Source organism: Vigna unguiculata, chromosome 11 (genome assembly GCF_004118075.2).
Source record: "Vigna unguiculata cultivar IT97K-499-35 chromosome 11, ASM411807v1, whole genome shotgun sequence".
NCBI classification, from domain to species: domain Eukaryota; kingdom Viridiplantae; phylum Streptophyta; class Magnoliopsida; order Fabales; family Fabaceae; genus Vigna; species Vigna unguiculata.
Genome location: NC_040289.1, coordinates 40,516,965 through 40,535,268, shown reverse-complemented (window position 1 = coordinate 40,535,268; position 18,304 = coordinate 40,516,965). Strand labels below are relative to the sequence as shown.

Here is an 18,304-nt window from a genome sequence, read left to right as displayed (position 1 = left end):
ATGTTATCTTTGTATTTTTTTTTCCCCATTCTAATTTTGTATTAATAGTGATATAATTTCGTGACATGTTGATGATCAAATAATTTTTATAAAACACAAAATTATTGGATTCAACGGATGACTTTGGTACATATGTATAGCTTCAATTTTCTCACCATGTTATGTTAACTATGTTCATGAAAGTCGCATATATTCATTTGTTGAATATTATTATTATTCATCGTTGACGAGTTTCTCTTAGTATATATAAAATAATCCGGAAGATAATTATCATAAAATAAATTAATTAATAATTTTAACAGTTTACTTCGTAGGGGTATTTCTGAAGAAGAAAATATACAAGTACGTTGTATATAATTTTTTTAATTGATATAAACAGTACAATCCATATCAAGTAGGTCCATTTTCTCAGTAAAATGGTATTTTCGATTATAAGTTTATTCATAAATTATAACTAGTAAGTTTTCTCATTTTTTAATTTTAAAATTTTGTTGATTTATTTTCTTATTTTTTCCATTCTACAAGTTTTGCAAATAAGATTGTTGGAAAATGCCTTTTACAATATTGTTGATTTATACTTTTATTTATTCACAAGTGACAGTGAAATTGTGTTAATTCGTATCTTTTTATTTTAAATATAGTTATATGCATATTCGGGATACTAAAAATGAGATAAATCAATTTTATCATACAAAATAAAATAAATTTCAATAATTGTAGTATTCAAATAAAGATATTTACACATATTTTTATAATTTTGTTTAATAATTAAGAGGATGAAAGTTTGAATATCTTTATTTTTTAAGAAATTTTATTTTAACTATTATATCTTATCTTAAAAAGTTTAATATTAGTTATATGGGTTAAGTATGTTTTTAGTCTCTGAACTGTGGTCAAAAATTAAAATTCATCACTAGTCGAAACTTTAATAAATTTTGGTTCCTAAACTTTAAAAATGAATGAATATATTCTTTTTAACTCAATTACGTTGACTATCTTCAACATGTCGAATGTATTTCATGTTAATATTGGAGTTGTTTATGCTATTTGACACATTTTCGACTCAATATTTAAGGAGGAATGCATTCAAAACCTAAAAAAAAAAAATAACAAAATTGGGTTAAAATGATTATATCCATTCAATTTTTAAAAATTTTAAAGTTTAGAACCAAAATTTATCAAAATTTTGACCAAAGACAAATTCCAATTTTGGATCAAAGTTGATGGACTAAAAACATACTTAATCCTAGATATATTTATATTTAATCCATGTAAAAAATTTTCATAAAATAGAAACAATACCTATTTTAATCATGTTATCTTGTAATATATATATATATATATATATATATATATATATATATATATATATATGTATATTTATAAAACTAAATAACTTTACTATAAATAGTTATTTTATTACGTAAATAGTTTGTTATTATGAGTAATTATTTAAATTTAAAAAATAATATAATATAACATTAAAAAACAAATTGTGTATTAAAAAATCTGATTAATAATATAAATAATTTAATAAATTTTGTTATAATAAGAAAAAAAAGTGAATATAAATACGCAATAAACAAATGTTGAGGTTTTTCAAAGAGAATTTACGCGAGTAGTTTTGTTAGTACATTGTATTTACTCCAAATGTTTATCTTTTCGTTATTTTATTCTTGCAATTATTCACTTTATTTATACTCACTATTTTTTTTTAGAGTTCAAGGACGTTAGCTCAGTAAATCAAACTAATATTTTAAAAATCATACTATTTTTTTGAATATCTTAAACGAGGTGTTAATAATTATAAAACAAGAATTAATTCCCTTCACCGTCAACAGCCTCGAAATTATCAATGGAACAAACTTGAACAATAATTTTTGACGTTTGTAATAAAAAAATTAGGTTAAGCCTAAGCATAAGCTAATCAATCTCACAGCACCATGGGTGATTTTCACTTACACGAAACACAGTTTTATGAACGATGCTATGGAGGAACAGCAAAATAGAAAAAGAAAAACAATGTATGATAGCGATAAAAATGAGTTAAACTTGTATACATTAAAGAATTTAAAGTAAGTTTCACAAAATTTTGATTCTCTAATTAGTTTTCTGTGTCAAAAACTTGAGATGATGACGCGATCTCAAAATTAAGAATCTGAAAAGCACCTATCACTCACAGTATAAACATGGCTCAGAGGTGGAAGAGAGCTCGGAGAAGCGCGAAGAAGTCGAAGCATTGACCGAAGTAGGAGCTTCTGCGTTTTTTTTCTCTCTTCCTGAGTTCTTTTAATTCCCTTTCTCTTCTCACCGATTCAATCACGTCCTCTTTATACATATAATTGTTTAGTTCACTGTGATCGTCGTTCCCAAAGAACACGTCTCCCACGTATTCTTCACACACATTCAGCTTTCTCCTCTTCCACGACATGCTTCTATCACAAAACCCTCGCACTTCTCGTGTGATCTTCTTCTTCGCACCTCTCGTGTGATCTTCTTCTTCGCACTTCTCGATTTGATCTTCTTTCCACTCTCAGCGTCATTCCTCATACTGATATTTATATGGCTTTATGAAATCTTTTTGTAGACAAATGATAAGAAAAATCTTAACTGAAAAAAACTTTGAACGAAACAGAATCTAGCTTGATTTATGAAAAAAAAAATACACAAATCCTATCACTGTATTATCTTTACAAGGTAATTTAAATTGTATTTTTTATCTAAATTAAAAGATAACATGATTAAAAAAGATAATAGTATCTTAGTTTTTAGATTTTATCATGCGTGTAACATGTACGGGTAATAATAATGTATATATTTACAAAAATATTTAATTATTATTTATTTTAGTATAATAATTATTGAAATCTACACATTTCACCAGGTATGGTCAAAATTAGTTATTATGAATAGTGTGATCTAGTAATATCTTTTAAACAGGTAGAAGATTAATAATCTAATAATCATTCATGTTCATAATTAAACAATGATAATGAGTAATTCCTATAATTATTGCGGCTAGATCAAACGAGAAATAGTACAAAAGGATGGATTTAGGTTGCGAGGCAGAGGAATTGATGAACAGAGAAGAAAACAGAAAAACAGAATCCAAACCTAACTAAGTAATTTACAGTGTATGATCTAAAGATTGCGAATGGAAAGTAAGAAAATGAAAAGCAGAAAGTATTTACAGTGGATGAAGGGAAGTGAAGAATGAATGTCAGAAGTTGATGAAGCCACGGAGGAGTGTGAAGAACTCTAAGCATGAAAGGAAGAAGGAGTAGCAGCGGTTTTTCCTTCTGCGCTTCAGGTCTTTGGACTCGAGTTCTTTTCTCATCGATTCAATCACATCCTCTTTATACATGCCATCATCGTTCATTTCTCTGTGGTCATCGTTGCCGTAGAATACGTCGTCGTCTCCCATAGCTTCTTCCTCTATCAATTTTCTCACGAAACGGGGAAAGAAGAAGAATGATTGGATTTGCCAAGCCCCTTACTGTGATCCCTGTTGGCACAGTCAACGCCCACACAAATTCCTTTAGCTGTGGATAATGACCACCATATTTTTGTTTTCTTTTTATTTATTCATGAGTTGCTTGTAATCTTTTTATCTTGTTTATAAATAAATGGCGACCAGAATCTTAATACGACTTCAACCATTTTGCTAAGATGAGTACCTATATTTGTTTATTATCTCTTGGATTATTTCTGGTAAACTTCAAGATGATGCGTAATAAAAATGGGATATGGATAAACACGACACAGAACAGAAGACAAGGATAATATTAATTACAATCAGTGGTTACGTTTAATGGTTACGCTTAATAATCTTTCACCGCCGCCCTGATCACATAATTATGTTTTAGAATATTTAATAACCAGTGAGGATTATAAGTCGCAACTACCCGATGAACTGGTCCTAATGGTTATTTCATCAAACATTTTTTATGATTTTATGTATATTAAATATTAAATTTTAAATAAATGAAACATAATTGCAAAATGTTTAATTCATATTACTAATACTTTAAAGAATTTTTTATGTTTAGTTTTTGTTTTATCATACATCCGATACATTGGATGAGTCACATGCAAACATGATGTTTATTGGCAGGTTTCAGTGTTCTTGGAACCAATTCCCGGTTTCTGTTCATAAATAAATTCAACATATAAGCTATATTTTAGTACTCCACCAGAATGATCGATTAGAAGCTGATTCTTTTAAAAAATAATTCAGCCCTTAACATCTTGACTGTAAGAAATAAATACGAAAAATAAACCGAAAAAAAAAAGGTAAAAAGAAAGACACTGGCAGTATAATTAGGCTGGAAAAGAAATCTATAACTAAGGATTCGGTATAATTAGGCTGTATAAAGCCGAAAAAAGTTGTGTTTATGTGATAAACCTACATGTGAATCGTCCAATGAAGCAGGAAGAAAGAACTCCAGTAAAAGGTCAAAAGAAAAAAAAAAATCTCTATTAAGAACGCATGGTATCCTCAACCTCATGATATTAACAATGCTATGCCTTATACAGCCTGTATCTCCAAATCAGTGTGGTCGCTGTTGTTGGGTGAAGATGTTTCAGCAGTTTCCTTCTCATCTGTAGATCTCGTCATCACTTGAACGGGAGGAGGGTTTACAACGGTCATTTCTGAAAACATGTTGTCTGAGAGCCTTCCATTCATCTCCCTGTGTTCTTGACACAAGGCACACCAGTGGAGGCAGCAATGCACACAACATGCATTACACGGTGAATTCTGCAATCATAAAACATATAAAATTAAAAATCAAAGGAAAAAACACAGGAAAGAATCAACTAAATCATGTATGCGCCACTATTGAGTTTCTAAGAAACACAACAAATGCTATATGGACTGAATTTGACCATCTGAAATCTTCCACTGTGCCGATCACAGCCATTAGGCTTTTGATCTTGTGGTGCTTGCCTAAGGTCGAGGTTCCTACCCCCAAGTTAGCATGGCGCTGTTCTCGTAACCGACGCAAAATGTCTAAAGAAATTGTCCCGAATGACAAATACCATCATTGAAAAACAAGGAAGAGCAGTTCTACCAGTTACATCAAATAGGGAAGAGATCACGTGTCCCGTATTCTACAAGTTTTTCAAGATTTCATGGTTAGCTACTTCTATTGGAGATAGCAGGTCCACATGGTGTAGTTCAAAATATGCATCCACTTCCATAAAAATTGCCTTGTCAGCATATAGTTCAAAAAGATATTAAAAGCAGGTTTTGAAACAGAATAAACTCCTCAAGGACATGATTTTTACCCGCCCTGATTCTACGTTACAAATCTGAAGCAAATCTAATAACTAGTAGAGGGATATCAGATATAGACCATTCCATATTTAACTCGACCATTTGTCCTGATGAAAAGATATTTTCAAGATATATATATACCTTCAAGTGATATTTCTTCTGTAAGGATTGCCGCACTTGACCAGTGTGAATGCCACACATCCACCATGTAAAAAATAAACCCTCAACAATGAGACATACAGTCCCTGGGTCAACAGCAGGAAAGAAGGAAGTTGCAGCTGCAGTTGCTATTGCCAGAGAAATGCCACCTTCAATAAAAATGGCATGACAAATGCACGGCCCAGTCCAAGGAGTGTCTTCCTTCAATCTTTCTACATTGCGCCCAAATAATACACAAGGACAAAACAGTCCAGTCAAGCCTGTAATGAAGACCAAAAACATGTAAAAGGTAGCAGCTTTCCACTATAGTATGTTAAATATCAGCAACATGCAAACTCCTTCACATTGAAGTTTAAAGCATAGCCCAACCATACATATATTGAAGATACTTTGATTGAAAGAGAACAACTTGGTCAAAGGAAGTCTATAAAAAATTATGTGATACTGATGCTCACTCTTGATTTTAGTATCAGGCAAGACAACTAGTTAGCATTAAATGAATTCAAGGATCTGCATTCTAGCCTTATATAGTTAAGTTTAAATCGCATGAATTAGAAACATTTATGTTGGCAAAAGAAAAAAGGAAAACGCATGGAGGCTATTCACATGACACGATGACCACTCCAAAATCCTCAGTTGACTAATCTAGAATACATCATAGCTACCATCCCAATACTAGTACAATTTGAGAGCTTCGTCATGCATTAACTTACAGCTTTCTCTGTCTTCAGCACATCCAAAGATCCCAGTCATCCAAGGTTCATCTGCAGGAGGTGCATAACTTTCAGGTAGCGGCTGTCTACATTCAGGGCACTTGCGAACATCCAACTGAAATTCATACACAGATCAATCTAAAATGATTTAGAAATTCATCATAAATTAAGATTAACACGATGATACATTTTAAATATATCAAAATAAATCGTTCTATCAACGCCTAACTTTATAAGATTTACACTATAACTAAACAGTCAAATCAACAAAAATTACAATCTGCACGAAGTTATCATATGGTGCAAAGTAAGAATGTTAAGTATTAAACTATTCTAAAACGATCCAATATCTCGCTAAACACAGGTATACAATTTAATTGGAGTTTCAATGATTTAATTGTGGGGTTGATCCACGTTTGCGGTTCCCAGATTCAATTCCACCCTAGCAAAGGAATTCAGAGCGTACAATGTAAAACACCGGACAAATTAAAAAGAAAGGAGTGAAGGTTTAACGAATGAGGCCTAAAACAAAAGGAAGTGAAGGGCATTTGACAGAGAGTGCATGCATGACTGCAATTGCAAACTAATTAACAAAACAGAGCATTTATCCCCTTCGTGATTTCTTCACTTGCAGTAGAATGGAACAGAACCAGTGAAGAACCCTTGAACACGGTTTCCCCGTAATCGTTACACATGCAAATTTGGGAATAAAAGGATTAATTGAGAGAATAAGTGGAAGCGTTACCTGAGGAACCTGAATTGGCTGATTGAGTTCGCCAGGGGTAATTTCTTCGAGAGGTGTCTGATCTTTGGTCAATTTCACATAACGAGATTGCTTCCGTTCTTCCATTTCCCCAATTCCACGATTATCACCGCCAAACGACGCAGTTTAGACGCCGATATAGCAGAGCCAGAAAACGGACAAGATCTGAAGAATTTCGGAGCAACACAACAACGAGGTTCTAGATCTCGTCTAGGACTTGGAAGAAGAAAAGAAAGGAAACAGCGTTGGAACGCTGCTCACTCTAGTCAACCTTCCTCTGTCATGCCTTTCTTTTATCGCCGGTAAATTTCTTTTTTCTTTAAAAAAAAAAAGAAATATGTCGATAAATATTGAAATAATTTTATTATGTTTTTCAGAAAAATTTAAAATAGCCGATCTATTTATATTTTTGGTTAGGTATATATTTATTTCCTAAATCTACGTGCAATGAAATTTGTTCTCTTTCCATAAATTCACGAAAATCGACGATTTAAACATTTATATCATTTATTCCTAAATTTTAAAATCAAAATATTTCAAAAATAAAGACAAATTTTAATTTTTAGTCTATTAAAAATATTTTTTTAAATACATATTTTTTACAGGAAGTCATTTTTAATGAAAAAAAAAATCTAAAACAGTCCTAAAATAAGGTTTTCTATTTTTTTTTATATAGATGAGTTATATTTGACTTAAGTTATTTAGAATACGCCTTTCGTACATCGTAAATCACATTAACAGCTGACAGTTGAATCTTTATAATTTATTAAATACAATAAATATTATGTGACTGTCAATTTTCACGTAAACCAGTTTTATTAATTTCTCTTTAAACTGGTCCTTCGTCACAATTAACTATATAAATTAATCAGAACTATAAATGCATGACATTAACATTGATAAAATTAAATCAAGATGTTCTATTACATGTCGCAGATTCAACTGCAATTTTGTGACATATACTCTGTCACATTAGCAGCAATGAAAGAGTTGCTAAGTCGAGATCGAAGAGAAGAGACTTCTGGTTTTAGTTTTGTTTCGGGTATAAGAATAAAGCACTTATTTTTAACACTCAATTTGTTTTTAAATTATTTTTGTATAACTTTTTTATCTTTCGATCTCTCTCTTTTTGTTGGTCTATTTCTTTTAGTTTTCACACACTCGGTTGTTAGACGCTCAGAATACCTATTTATAAAGCTCAAATGTTTAAGTTAGTTAAAATTTTTATGAGTAAGTGCAATTAATATTATAATAAATGTGAAACAAAAGTTTCTACCAACTTAATTTGAGCTCTTATTTATCGTTTTTGACATTAGTCCATGATTAGGGTTTTCTTAATCATGGCTTAATTGTTTTCTAAACTTGATTATTGACTTGTTATTGTAATTTATTTTTAACTTAGTGACTTAGTTTTTTTGTGCAGCCGCCCGATCGGGGTTGTGCGTCTTGGCAGAGGTCCCCATAATTGTATTATGACGACAAAATTTCACCGGAATGAACGACGTGGCAGTTCGGTCGTAAGCTCCCTCAAATCACTATGGAGATATTGCAACATCAACAATCCAAGGGATTATCCACCTATAACGGATGATCTTCGACACTTATCCTTAAACCGCCTGACGGATTGTCTGTCCAAGGATCTCCATTAGCCATAAAGTACAAGTTTCTTTTTTGCTTCTTCTTTTATTCCCAAACTCTATGATCCAACTCAAAAATCATCAGTAATTAATTTTCAGATTTTTTTTTTGTTTAGAAATGGATTTTCAATAATTTACCAAGTTAATACTACTAGTGAGTGGCAGTATTGTGTTATCGTTATCGCGAACTCAAGCTGATATGTGAGTACATAATCTGTGCCTCGTGATTCTATCCACCACCACACAGAAACACTGTTTTTAGGCCAGACTTTTACAATTGAACTTGAAGATGATGATGATAAGAAAAAGCATGTAATTAATCAAAGTATTTATTTAGACGTAAAAAATTACAGCATGCTATTGGAATGAACTGAAACATGTTTACGAAGGCCAGTTTCTATACCAACCAGCCCAAGCAGAAACCAAGCCACTAATGCCAAGAGTAACAGTGTGGTTGCAGAAGGGGTTCGGTTCAATCTCTGCTACAGCTATAAACAAATCCGCAACATTAGCAGCCACAGCCATAAGCCTCATGATTCGATCGATTCTGATCTCGTTAATCTTTTTCTCTTCTTCCACTGATTTCTCCTTGCTGCTTCTCAACGTTCTCTCTGCCTTCACCCCTTTTCTCAGCATAATGAAATCAGATATGATGAAGAAAACATACCCCACAGACTCACCAAACGCTGATATGAAGCTCATCCTCTTAGCCAGGTTTGCATCGATGGTCCCAATTCTCGCCAGCCAAAGAAAGTGGTCGAAGAAGAAATACACCATCTCTCCCGCATTCGCAAGCACCGCGAGCAACCTCAGCGAAACGGTGGAACCAGGGTTTCTGCGGAGAACGTTGAAGCCGGTGAGAAACCTTCCGGTTCTGAAGGCTTTTCTGCTGAGTCCTGACGCCACTTCCCATTGCTTGAACCTCTTCGAAATGTCAGGGCTCGTGGCTTCCACGTGCCAGTTCACGAGCTTCGACACGTACTGGAACGTCTTCACCAGCTTGTCAATGCCATCTCTCTTCGCTAGGAAGATAACGAGTTTGTCCACCGAGTCATTCATGGTGGCGATGTGGCTCAGTGTTCATGAAACAGAGGGAGAGAAGTTTGTGTTTGGTTGTGCAGAAAATGTTAACTTTAGTCACAGATGAAGCTGGTTTTTGGATAAGAGACGCTTGTGGTTACACTTTGTTTTACTTCGTGCCACCATTCATTTTTTTTGGTGTCGTTGGAATTTTGTGAGCATTTATTAAGACACTTTTTTTGTTCTTATTCTTCTGCTTATTTATGGCTACGTGTACATGCTTCTATTGTTCTCTGATCTCATCTTAAGAAAATATTTATCCCTTATTTTTAATTTGTTCTCAATTTAACTATTTTCTCCGTTTCAATTATAATAAATGTATTTATTAATACTTATATTTTTGTAACGGGTTAAATATATTTTTTATCTTTAGTTTCAGTGAAATTAATTTGGAATTAGTCATTTTTTTCAAAACTCTTATCGATCTAGTCCTTTATCTTGAGAAATATGTTAATTTAGTTCTTTTAACCAAATTTTATTAAGTTTATCTCACGTTTCAAGCGTATTTCATTATAGTATTTGAATTGTTTATATCGTTTGACACATTCCAGCTTTAATATTAACTCAAATATTATCATAAAATGCGTTTAAAATGTCAAATAAACTTAACAAAATTGAATAAGAATAACTAAATTCACGTATTTCTAAATATGAAAGACTAGATTAATATAAAATTTTGAAAAGAGATTAATTTGGTAACCTTATTTTTGTATTGATATGTATTGGTCTTTCTGTTTCATATCTATTTTGTGCAACCAGAGAAAGAAAAAGAAAGATTATGTGAATATTTTCAACTATAGTAAATAAAAATCTATATGAAACAAATTAAATGACTCATACTTTACCTCAATAAATTTTGATAAGTCATATTTCATTTTGATAAAATTTAATTTAAAATGTACATATGGAAATATATCATTCAAACTTTTTTAACAGTTCAAATTAATGAATACTTAAATGTAGATAATTTCCCTATTAAGCAAGATGTGGATTACCTAATATTGCTAATAAATAATTTGACTGGTTTATAATGAAGAAACATTTTTTTTTCTTTTGACAAAAAGGTATAATAAACCCGAAACCTATATACATCTATAAGAAAAAGATTGTATTTTATACACATTTCAGATTTTATTTTTATTAATATAATTTATTTTATTAATCATTTTATCCTTTAATTTTGTATCTATTTTGTATGTAATTATTTTTTAAGAATATATCTTTTTATAAATTTAATAACATCGTAAGTTTAATAATAATTACAATAATTAATTTTTTATTTTAATAATAACAATTATATATATATATATATAATTAATAAATGATATTGTACTTTATCTTCTAAAAATATTTTTTTAACGAAATCGAAATAAGTCAACATAATCCTTGGCAATTACTAAATGCACTGTTACACTGAATAAACCATAAAAAAAATTATTTATTGAGTTAAATATGTTTTTGTCCTTTCAGTTAATTTTGAAATTAGTCCGTTTTGAAATTTTAAATCAATTTAATTTTTCATCTTTCAAAATATGTAGATTTAATCCTTTTAATCTAATTTTGTTAAAGTTTATTTAATGTTTTGTATGCATTTCAGGATTATATTTAAGTTTTTTATATTATTTGACACATTTTTGTTTAAGTATTAAGCTAAATACTATATGAAAAAAATGTCGGAAATGTTGAATAAATTTAACAAAATTTGATTAAAAGAACTAAATTCACATATTTAAAAATATAAATGACTAAATTAGTCCAAATTTTCAAAATCGACTAATTCTAAAATTCAAGAGACAAAAACATATTTATAAATGAAATTTGACATTATATCATATAAAAACATATTCCAAAATTCTCTTAGAAAATGTATATTATATCAAGTTTTTACTTAATCTTTTAACCGTTACACGTAATGTTTACTATTAATTTTATGGAAATATGATGTATTGGTACTCATAAAAAATTACTATAATTTCATAAGATTCTTTTAAATCTTCTAAATTTATAATATTCATTTAAATTTTAAAAAATTATCCTTTCCAATATTAAAAAATTTCATCTATTGAGTTTTCGAAATTTAAATTAAAAAATGTTATATTTTAGAAAATGTATATTATAATCAAGTTTTTACTTAATCTTTTAATCATTATAGATATTTTCTACTAATAATTTTATGAAAATATTCTGTATTGGCACTCATATAAAATTACTATAATTTGTTATTATTGAATTTTGTAGTAAATATTTAAATTTTCATGAGTAGAAAATTAGAAAAAAAAAAAGGTAAAAAGAAAAAGATGAAGGAAAGTGGTAACTGTCCATTTAACTAGTGTTCACGGCACCCACAAACCCTACCCTATAAACGAAATTCGCAATCCTTTCTTCTTAACACTTCCCTCCCCATTCCAATTTCGAGAACAAATTTTTCGAATTAGGGTTACATCTTCTCTTCAATTCATCATGGACGCGCAGAGAGCTTTGCTCGACGAACTCATGGGTGCAGGTACGTTTCTGTTTATCGCATTGTAAATCACGAATCCCAATACTCTAAAATTGATTAAGTTGTTCTGTTTTGTTGTTACTGTGGTGAATTTCTTAGCGCGCAACTTGACGGAGGAAGAGAGAAAGGGGTACAAGGAAGTTACTTGGGACGACAAGGAAGTGTGTGGATTCTACATGGTGCGCTTTTGCCCTCACGATCTCTTCGTCAACACGCGCAGTGATCTCGGTGCGTTTAATCAATTCTATCACGGCTAATTCAATTTCGATTCTCTGTCGTTTCTCGATGTCAATTCAACTACACTGTTACTTCATCTATTAGATTGTTGCGACTGATTCGTTTTAGAGTGCTTTTTAGAAGAAGATAAGATTATTGAGCTTTGACTGAGAATAGTTGATGAATTCTTAAGTAAAGAAATATGCCTATTGAATTGAATTCCCTCGTCAACTTGATGGGGATCTTCTTTATTGTGATGGCTGCGGTTGGATTTCATTATTCTTCCTTCTACTTAATTTGCGTTTAATTTTGATTCAGGTGCTTGCCCAAGAATTCACGACCCAAAATTGAAAGAAAGGTGAACAAATAAATTTGTTTTTATGTAATTTAGGTTTTGTGGTCTATATTGATGAGCTGTATAGAACTTCTTTGGTCTTGCTGCAGATATTTGGGAACAAATCAGTGCAAAAACTGTTACATTTTCTAATTTTTAGACTTGCCTGTATGAAGTTGTAATTGTCTATCATTTCTAATTTTAGGTAGTGGTTTCTGTTGTGGCTCTACCACGAAAATTTCGCTGCTGTTAATATTATAGTGATGTGTTGAAGTTTGTTTAGTATCGTGCTGCTGGTAAAATTTCGTTTAAAAGTGGACCCTAGTACTATAAAAATCTGTTTCAGTTTATATTATCATATTCAATGTAGGCTTTACGATTTCTGCTTCAATTGGTGTTATTGTGTGTCGTGTTGTTCAACACGGATCTTACTGAAGTTGCTTCTGTTTCAAGTTTACTCTCCTTTGCTGATTTTAATTTGTCATGTGTGCATTTGATGATAAGATGCTGATAAATGAAAGCACAAGTCTCAGTGCATTGTTTAGGTTATTACATAATATATTATAGTTTTAGATTTAATGAACTTTACTCTATTGCTGACTTCAGTTTTGAGAAGTCTCCAAGACATGATGCATATGTACCCAAATTTGAAGCCGAACTTGCTCAATTTTGTGAGAAATTGGTAGGTTACCTACCTGCTGTCCTTCCCTCCCAAAACTCAGAAATTTACTCTTGTTTGTATCTTGATGAACCATTCCTCATATTTTCTGCAATAATCACAGGTGATGGACTTAGATAGAAGAGTAAGACGGGGACGAGAGCGCCTTGCTCAAGAGGTGGAGCCAGCACCACCCCCACCTCTGACAGCTGAAAAATCTGAGCAGTTATCTGTTGTGGAGGAGAAAATAAAGAACCTTCTTGAACAAGTTGAATCTCTTGGCGAAGCTGGGAAAGTTGATGAAGCTGAAGCTCTTATGAGGAAGGTGCTGAACAATATGCAATACCTTTTTTCCTTTGCATGCAAGTTGAACTTATAATGATTTACCACTGGCATATCTGAAGCACCTTTGGCGTTTTGGGTGGGACTTACTCTTTTACAGGTGGAGACACTTAATGCTGAGAAGACAGCTTTATCACAACCTCAAAATGATAAGGTGTTGATGCTTGGTCAGGAGAAGAAGATGGCACTATGTGAAATTTGTGGTTCTTTTCTTGTGGCAAATGATGCTGCAGAAAGGACACAGTCACACGTCACAGGGAAGCAGCATGTTGGTTATGGCATGGTTCGTGACTTCATAACTGAGTATAAGGTGAGTTTGGTTGTCTTGAACTAATTTGAACACTAAAACAATTATTAAATGTTTCTTTATATATGTTGGTATTGTTTTCAGGCCGCAAAGGAGAAAGCTAATGACGAGGAAAAGTTAGCCAGGGAAAAAGAGGCCGAAGAGCGGAGGAAACAAAGGGAGAAGGAGCATGAGAGGAGGAGACGAAGTGATTCAAGTGATAGGGATAGACATCGTGATAAAGACCATAATAGGGAGCGGGACAGATATAGGGACAGAGACTCGGAGCGTGAAAGGTCTAGGGAGCATGATGTTAGAGGCTACCGAGACGGGGGAAGGGGAGTAGATTATAGGTTGAGGAATGGACGAAATGGAGGTAGAGACAGGTACCGTGATAGGAGCAGATCACGTTCTCCTGTTAAGCATAGCTACAGAAGATCTTCTTGAAGTCCAATTTGCTCAAATTAGAGGAATTTCTTGATAGATATCAGAATTTGAATTTAAAAGAGGTAGTCTTTAATATCCCAAGACTTACATGAATATGTGCTTTTGGAGTCTTGAGTATTTTTTTTTTTTTGTCATCATCAAGGGTGAATTTACACTTTTCCCATCTCAGAGCTTTGTTGAGAGTGTAGAATCTCCGTTTCATCAAATATTATTAATGGAGAAAAGGGTTGAGGTAGGTATTTCACTGTTGTAACTTCTCTTACAATTTGTTTTGCACCTTGATTTAAGTTATTTATGATGATTCATCTCTGAAGCATTGTGTGTAGTCTTTCTTTTCTCATTTCTGGGAATCAATTGATTGATTTAAGATGTCAGACACAAAATTTCATGAATGAATGTCATTGCTGCCGAGGGGGATGGTTTTCTCTTGTATTGAGGTAACTTGTGAATCTTATACCTTGCGACAAATATATTGATATTTGTTCAGCGTAGAAATGTTTGTTTTCTTTCCCCTTTCCTTTTTCTGTTTCATCACCGTTGTTTCTTAAGTTGATATAAACCAACACAGGTTTAAAAAATGCTGCTTATTCTGGCATGAAATTTGACATTGAACTACATTCCGAAGGCACCGGTATAGAAGATATAGGTAACCTTACTGAATCTGTTGTTAGTTATCTCCCAAATCCATGGTATCATAGCATATTTATAATATATTTGGTGTGTGATATCATCCGATATCATCATATTCTGAATGGAGAATTATTTTTTATTCCATAGTTTCCTGCTCTCGTTCTTTATATGGGGTTTCGATTCGAAAAAGATTATTAGTTCATGTAGTCCAGTATAAGTAAACGTTTATTTTTACCCATTTGGCAACTGGTTTGGAATGGTAAGTAATTACAGGATGGCAAATCATCCTCTGTAAAAGTAGCGACTTACAGAGTGTTCGAATAGAAAATGGAATGACTGTCATATATACAGGAATTTGGTTGTCTTTGCTTGTTACTTTTCGCATGAAAAACTTCCGATGATGTGGAATGCAGAATCTCTCCTTTCATGAACAAACGTCCTTCCATTGTTGTCTGGGTGATTGGAGGTAAATTGTCTCATATCTGTGGGTCAGACCGTTTAATTTGGTGTTCAGGAACTCATGTTTCCTTGTGATCTTTGATAGCTAGATACGTGCAGGAAAACAACCCTTGCCTCTTGTTATAAAAAACGAGGCAAAATGCAAATTAAGCTCTAATTATTGTTTTTTCTTTTTATATGTGGAGAAAGGGATATGCTTTTTATTATATTCAAAATAGCAGCCCAATCCTTGATGAACCTAGAACTTGAGTCAGTATTCAAACTTGCGATCTTAAAGATTGTAAACATTCAAGGAAATAAAATTAGCGATTTTTGGAGCAAATGACCCAGCCTCTTACATTTTTGTTATTCTACAGACTTCTGTTTTTTTGTTTGATACCAAGTGTAAGATATGGAATGATTTAACAGATCATAAGTGTGAAATGAAGATAGATTTCCCCCCCTAGCTATGGGGGTGGTAGACTTTATAATTATAATCCATTAAAGTTTTGGAATGTTATCCAAATTAGAAGAAATACAAAAGTTTCTACGTTTTCGCAAATAAAGAAGCTAACAGGATTATTTGGATCAAAAAATGATAAATCGATAAGCAGCTTTGAGTTCTAATTTTGAGTTGATTGAACCATGGACTTTGTCCTTAAATTATTACACTTTCTCGAGTGAAGTCTGAAATTATTTGAGTAACTTTTGAAGTATTAATATTTATATTATTTGGCCCATAACGTATTTAAAGGATATTTAAATATTTGGAAGATTATTGAACACCACCTTTAATATTTGTAAGACCGTGGGTAGTATTTTGGAGCTAAATTGATAGTTTACGGATTTGTTACTGTTTACTTCAGTATGCTTTAGCAAATATCTTGAAGATGAAAAAAACAACGTTGAGCGTGGTGATTTTTGGTTAAAAAATTGGGATATTCTTTCCAATAAATACAATTGTAGATGTTGTTTTGTGATAATTGATTTTTTGAAGTTTCTCATTGCATTCTAACCTACCTATTAATATTGATTTTGATAAATTATGTATTCATATAAATAAAGAATTGAATAGAGTATTAAGTAAAAGGTACATTTTAATTATATTTCTAAGTAACTTTTGCTTTACTTTGTTCTTGAATTCATTGGAATAAGTATAAGGCACACTTTTTACGACTTATGAAAATTCGGATTATACTTGGAAACTGTTTCAACTTACAATATGCTCTTTCAACCATTAGTTCTCCAAAGCTTATCCTTTAGTCATTTATATTTGGACAAGAAAGCACCCTTAACTTCTTTTAGATTGAATTGACCTTTTATTGTTTTACTGTGATTACTCCGAAATTGTGACCTCAATAAATTTTTACTCAATCATTTTACTAGTATGTTTTTAATTGTCACAGACCACGTCTTTCATCACATTACTTCAATTTAAAATTCGTGAATTTTTTATTTTGTAGTTAAATGAGTTCAATGGATTTAATATAATTAATCACAGTTTGTAACCTAAAAAAAACGAAACTCAAATATGTATTTTGTACAGAGTCCGTAGGTACGTTTAGTTTGACTTTTCAGTTTTTTAATGTCACTTACTAAGTAAAAAACTGTTTCGGCTTATAATTAGTACTTACTACAATTTTTTAATTTTAATGTTTCTTTTTTATCCTTAAAATATTTATTAAATTATTTAATTTTTTTAATAAAATGCAAGACTTCATTACATATTTCTTTGTTCTACTGTGTATTCACGTCAATATAGAATTTTACAATTTTATATTTACCTTTTAATTACCTAAGATCGATAATGATAAATGATAATCACTTTTCTAATGTTTTTAAGTTATTTTATTTATTTTAACTTTTTTTCTTTTTGCAATATTTATGTAGTTATTTCCCTAGTAGACTTCGATATATAATTGATAGTTTATTTTATATCATATTATTTGTTTAACCGTTACATTTATTGACGTACTTCTATTATATTTCAAATTTTTTTATTAGACATTTTTTAAGATATAGTCTCAAACGAGTAGTAGAATAAGCAGTAGGGAAACATATAATGATAAAAATTGTAAAATAGATTTCATCGATACAATAAAAATAAAATATATAAAATATTATAGTAACATTTATTTCTGTTAGTTTATATCTGTTAACAAATCTTACCATATATTTTTATTTTTATAAATTAATTTAAAAACCTTTAGTATCAATTATCAACTCTTTATTTCACATAATGTTAGTTTCTAGTTATCTTCAGTTTTTTGTACAAACATTATAGAAAGTGACGTTGAGTTTTAAAACAGGACAAATATTGAGATTTCTCTGGTTGTGGACGAATATGACGTTTTGAAAAATAAATTTCGAACTAAGAGGGATAAAAGTAGTAAATTAGTATATGAATATTCCAAATAAGAATATGAAAACTTGGATCTGGAGGTATAAATTAAAAGAATAAATTCACACCTCAGTCCAAAAAAAAACGCCAACTTTTTTTATCCTTAAATATATTAAAACTAAATTGTATTATATAAAAAAACTGTGTAATCTTCTTGACAAATATTTTTTGACAACCTCCATAATATTTAATGTACACCAAAAGAAAAGAAAAATATTTTCTTTACAAACTGTCAAATAACTTAAATTGCCTCTAAGGTTCCTTACATGCATACATATGTGAAATATAATTAATAAATAAAACTAACTTTAATGATAGTTTCACATAGCATCAATTAGCTAACATTTAATTGATGAAAGTGAAACCAAAAAAATGACCATAAAATTTTCACATAATCTTGTGCCTTAAAAATCTCACATGTT

General features: G+C 31.1%; 3 protein-coding genes across 8 annotated transcripts; 1 reads left to right on the top strand and 2 right to left on the bottom strand.

Annotated features, from left to right (window-relative positions):
* Positions 1–4,317: 4,317 nt before the first annotated feature.
* LOC114169648 (cell number regulator 6-like) lies at positions 4,318–7,194 on the bottom strand. Its single transcript, XM_028054891.1, has 4 exons — positions 6,896–7,194; positions 6,151–6,265; positions 5,420–5,697; positions 4,318–4,759 (listed from the first exon to the last, which is right to left on the bottom strand). The coding sequence occupies exons 1-4, from the start codon at positions 6,998–7,000 to the stop codon at positions 4,529–4,531; spliced, it is 729 nt and encodes a 242-aa protein (XP_027910692.1). The 5' UTR covers positions 7,001–7,194; the 3' UTR covers positions 4,318–4,528.
* A 1,652-nt stretch (positions 7,195–8,846) lies between these two features.
* LOC114169132 (peroxisomal membrane protein 11B) lies at positions 8,847–9,745 on the bottom strand. The gene has a single exon (XM_028054171.1). It carries the CDS (start codon positions 9,607–9,609, stop codon positions 8,932–8,934), a length of 678 nt encoding a protein of 225 aa, XP_027909972.1. The 5' UTR covers positions 9,610–9,745; the 3' UTR covers positions 8,847–8,931.
* A 2,193-nt stretch (positions 9,746–11,938) lies between these two features.
* LOC114169587 (luc7-like protein 3) lies at positions 11,939–15,824 on the top strand. 6 transcript variants are annotated; one of them, XM_028054818.1, is made up of 10 exons: positions 11,939–12,133; positions 12,230–12,358; positions 12,665–12,704; positions 13,287–13,362; positions 13,463–13,663; positions 13,781–13,990; positions 14,072–14,475; positions 14,583–14,645; positions 14,782–14,850; positions 14,982–15,824. In XM_028054818.1, exons 1-7 carry the CDS (start codon positions 12,091–12,093, stop codon positions 14,411–14,413), a joined length of 1,041 nt encoding a protein of 346 aa, XP_027910619.1. In that variant the 5' UTR covers positions 11,939–12,090; the 3' UTR covers positions 14,414–14,475; positions 14,583–14,645; positions 14,782–14,850; positions 14,982–15,824. The 6 variants fall into 6 exon arrangements, with proteins under 6 accessions (XP_027910619.1, XP_027910618.1, XP_027910615.1 ...); XM_028054817.1 differs by having other exon boundaries at positions 14,556–14,645; XM_028054814.1 differs by having other exon boundaries at positions 14,583–14,850.
* The last annotated feature ends 2,480 nt before the right edge of the window (positions 15,825–18,304 follow it).

Excerpts from the sequence above, each read along its gene's own strand:
- LOC114169587 (XM_028054818.1), top strand. The coding sequence starts at position 12,091 with ATGGACGCGCAGAGAGCTTTGCTCGACGAACTCATGGGTGCAG. Across the intron at positions 12,359-12,664 it reads CAACACGCGCAGTGATCTCG|GTGCTTGCCCAAGAATTCAC; the intron begins GTGCGTTTAATC and ends ATTTTGATTCAG. Across the intron at positions 12,705-13,286 it reads GACCCAAAATTGAAAGAAAG|TTTTGAGAAGTCTCCAAGAC; the intron begins GTGAACAAATAA and ends TGCTGACTTCAG.
- LOC114169648 (XM_028054891.1), bottom strand. The coding sequence starts at position 7,000 with ATGGAAGAACGGAAGCAATCTCGTTATGTGAAATTGACCAAAGATCAG. Across the intron at positions 5,698-6,150 it reads TGCTGAAGACAGAGAAAGCT|GCTTGACTGGACTGTTTTGT; the intron begins GTAAGTTAATGC and ends TCTTCATTACAG. Across the intron at positions 4,760-5,419 it reads AGAAGAAATATCACTTGAAG|AATTCACCGTGTAATGCATG; the intron begins GTATATATATAT and ends TTATGATTGCAG.
- LOC114169132 (XM_028054171.1), bottom strand. The coding sequence starts at position 9,609 with ATGAATGACTCGGTGGACAAACTCGTTATCTTCCTAGCGAAGAGAGAT.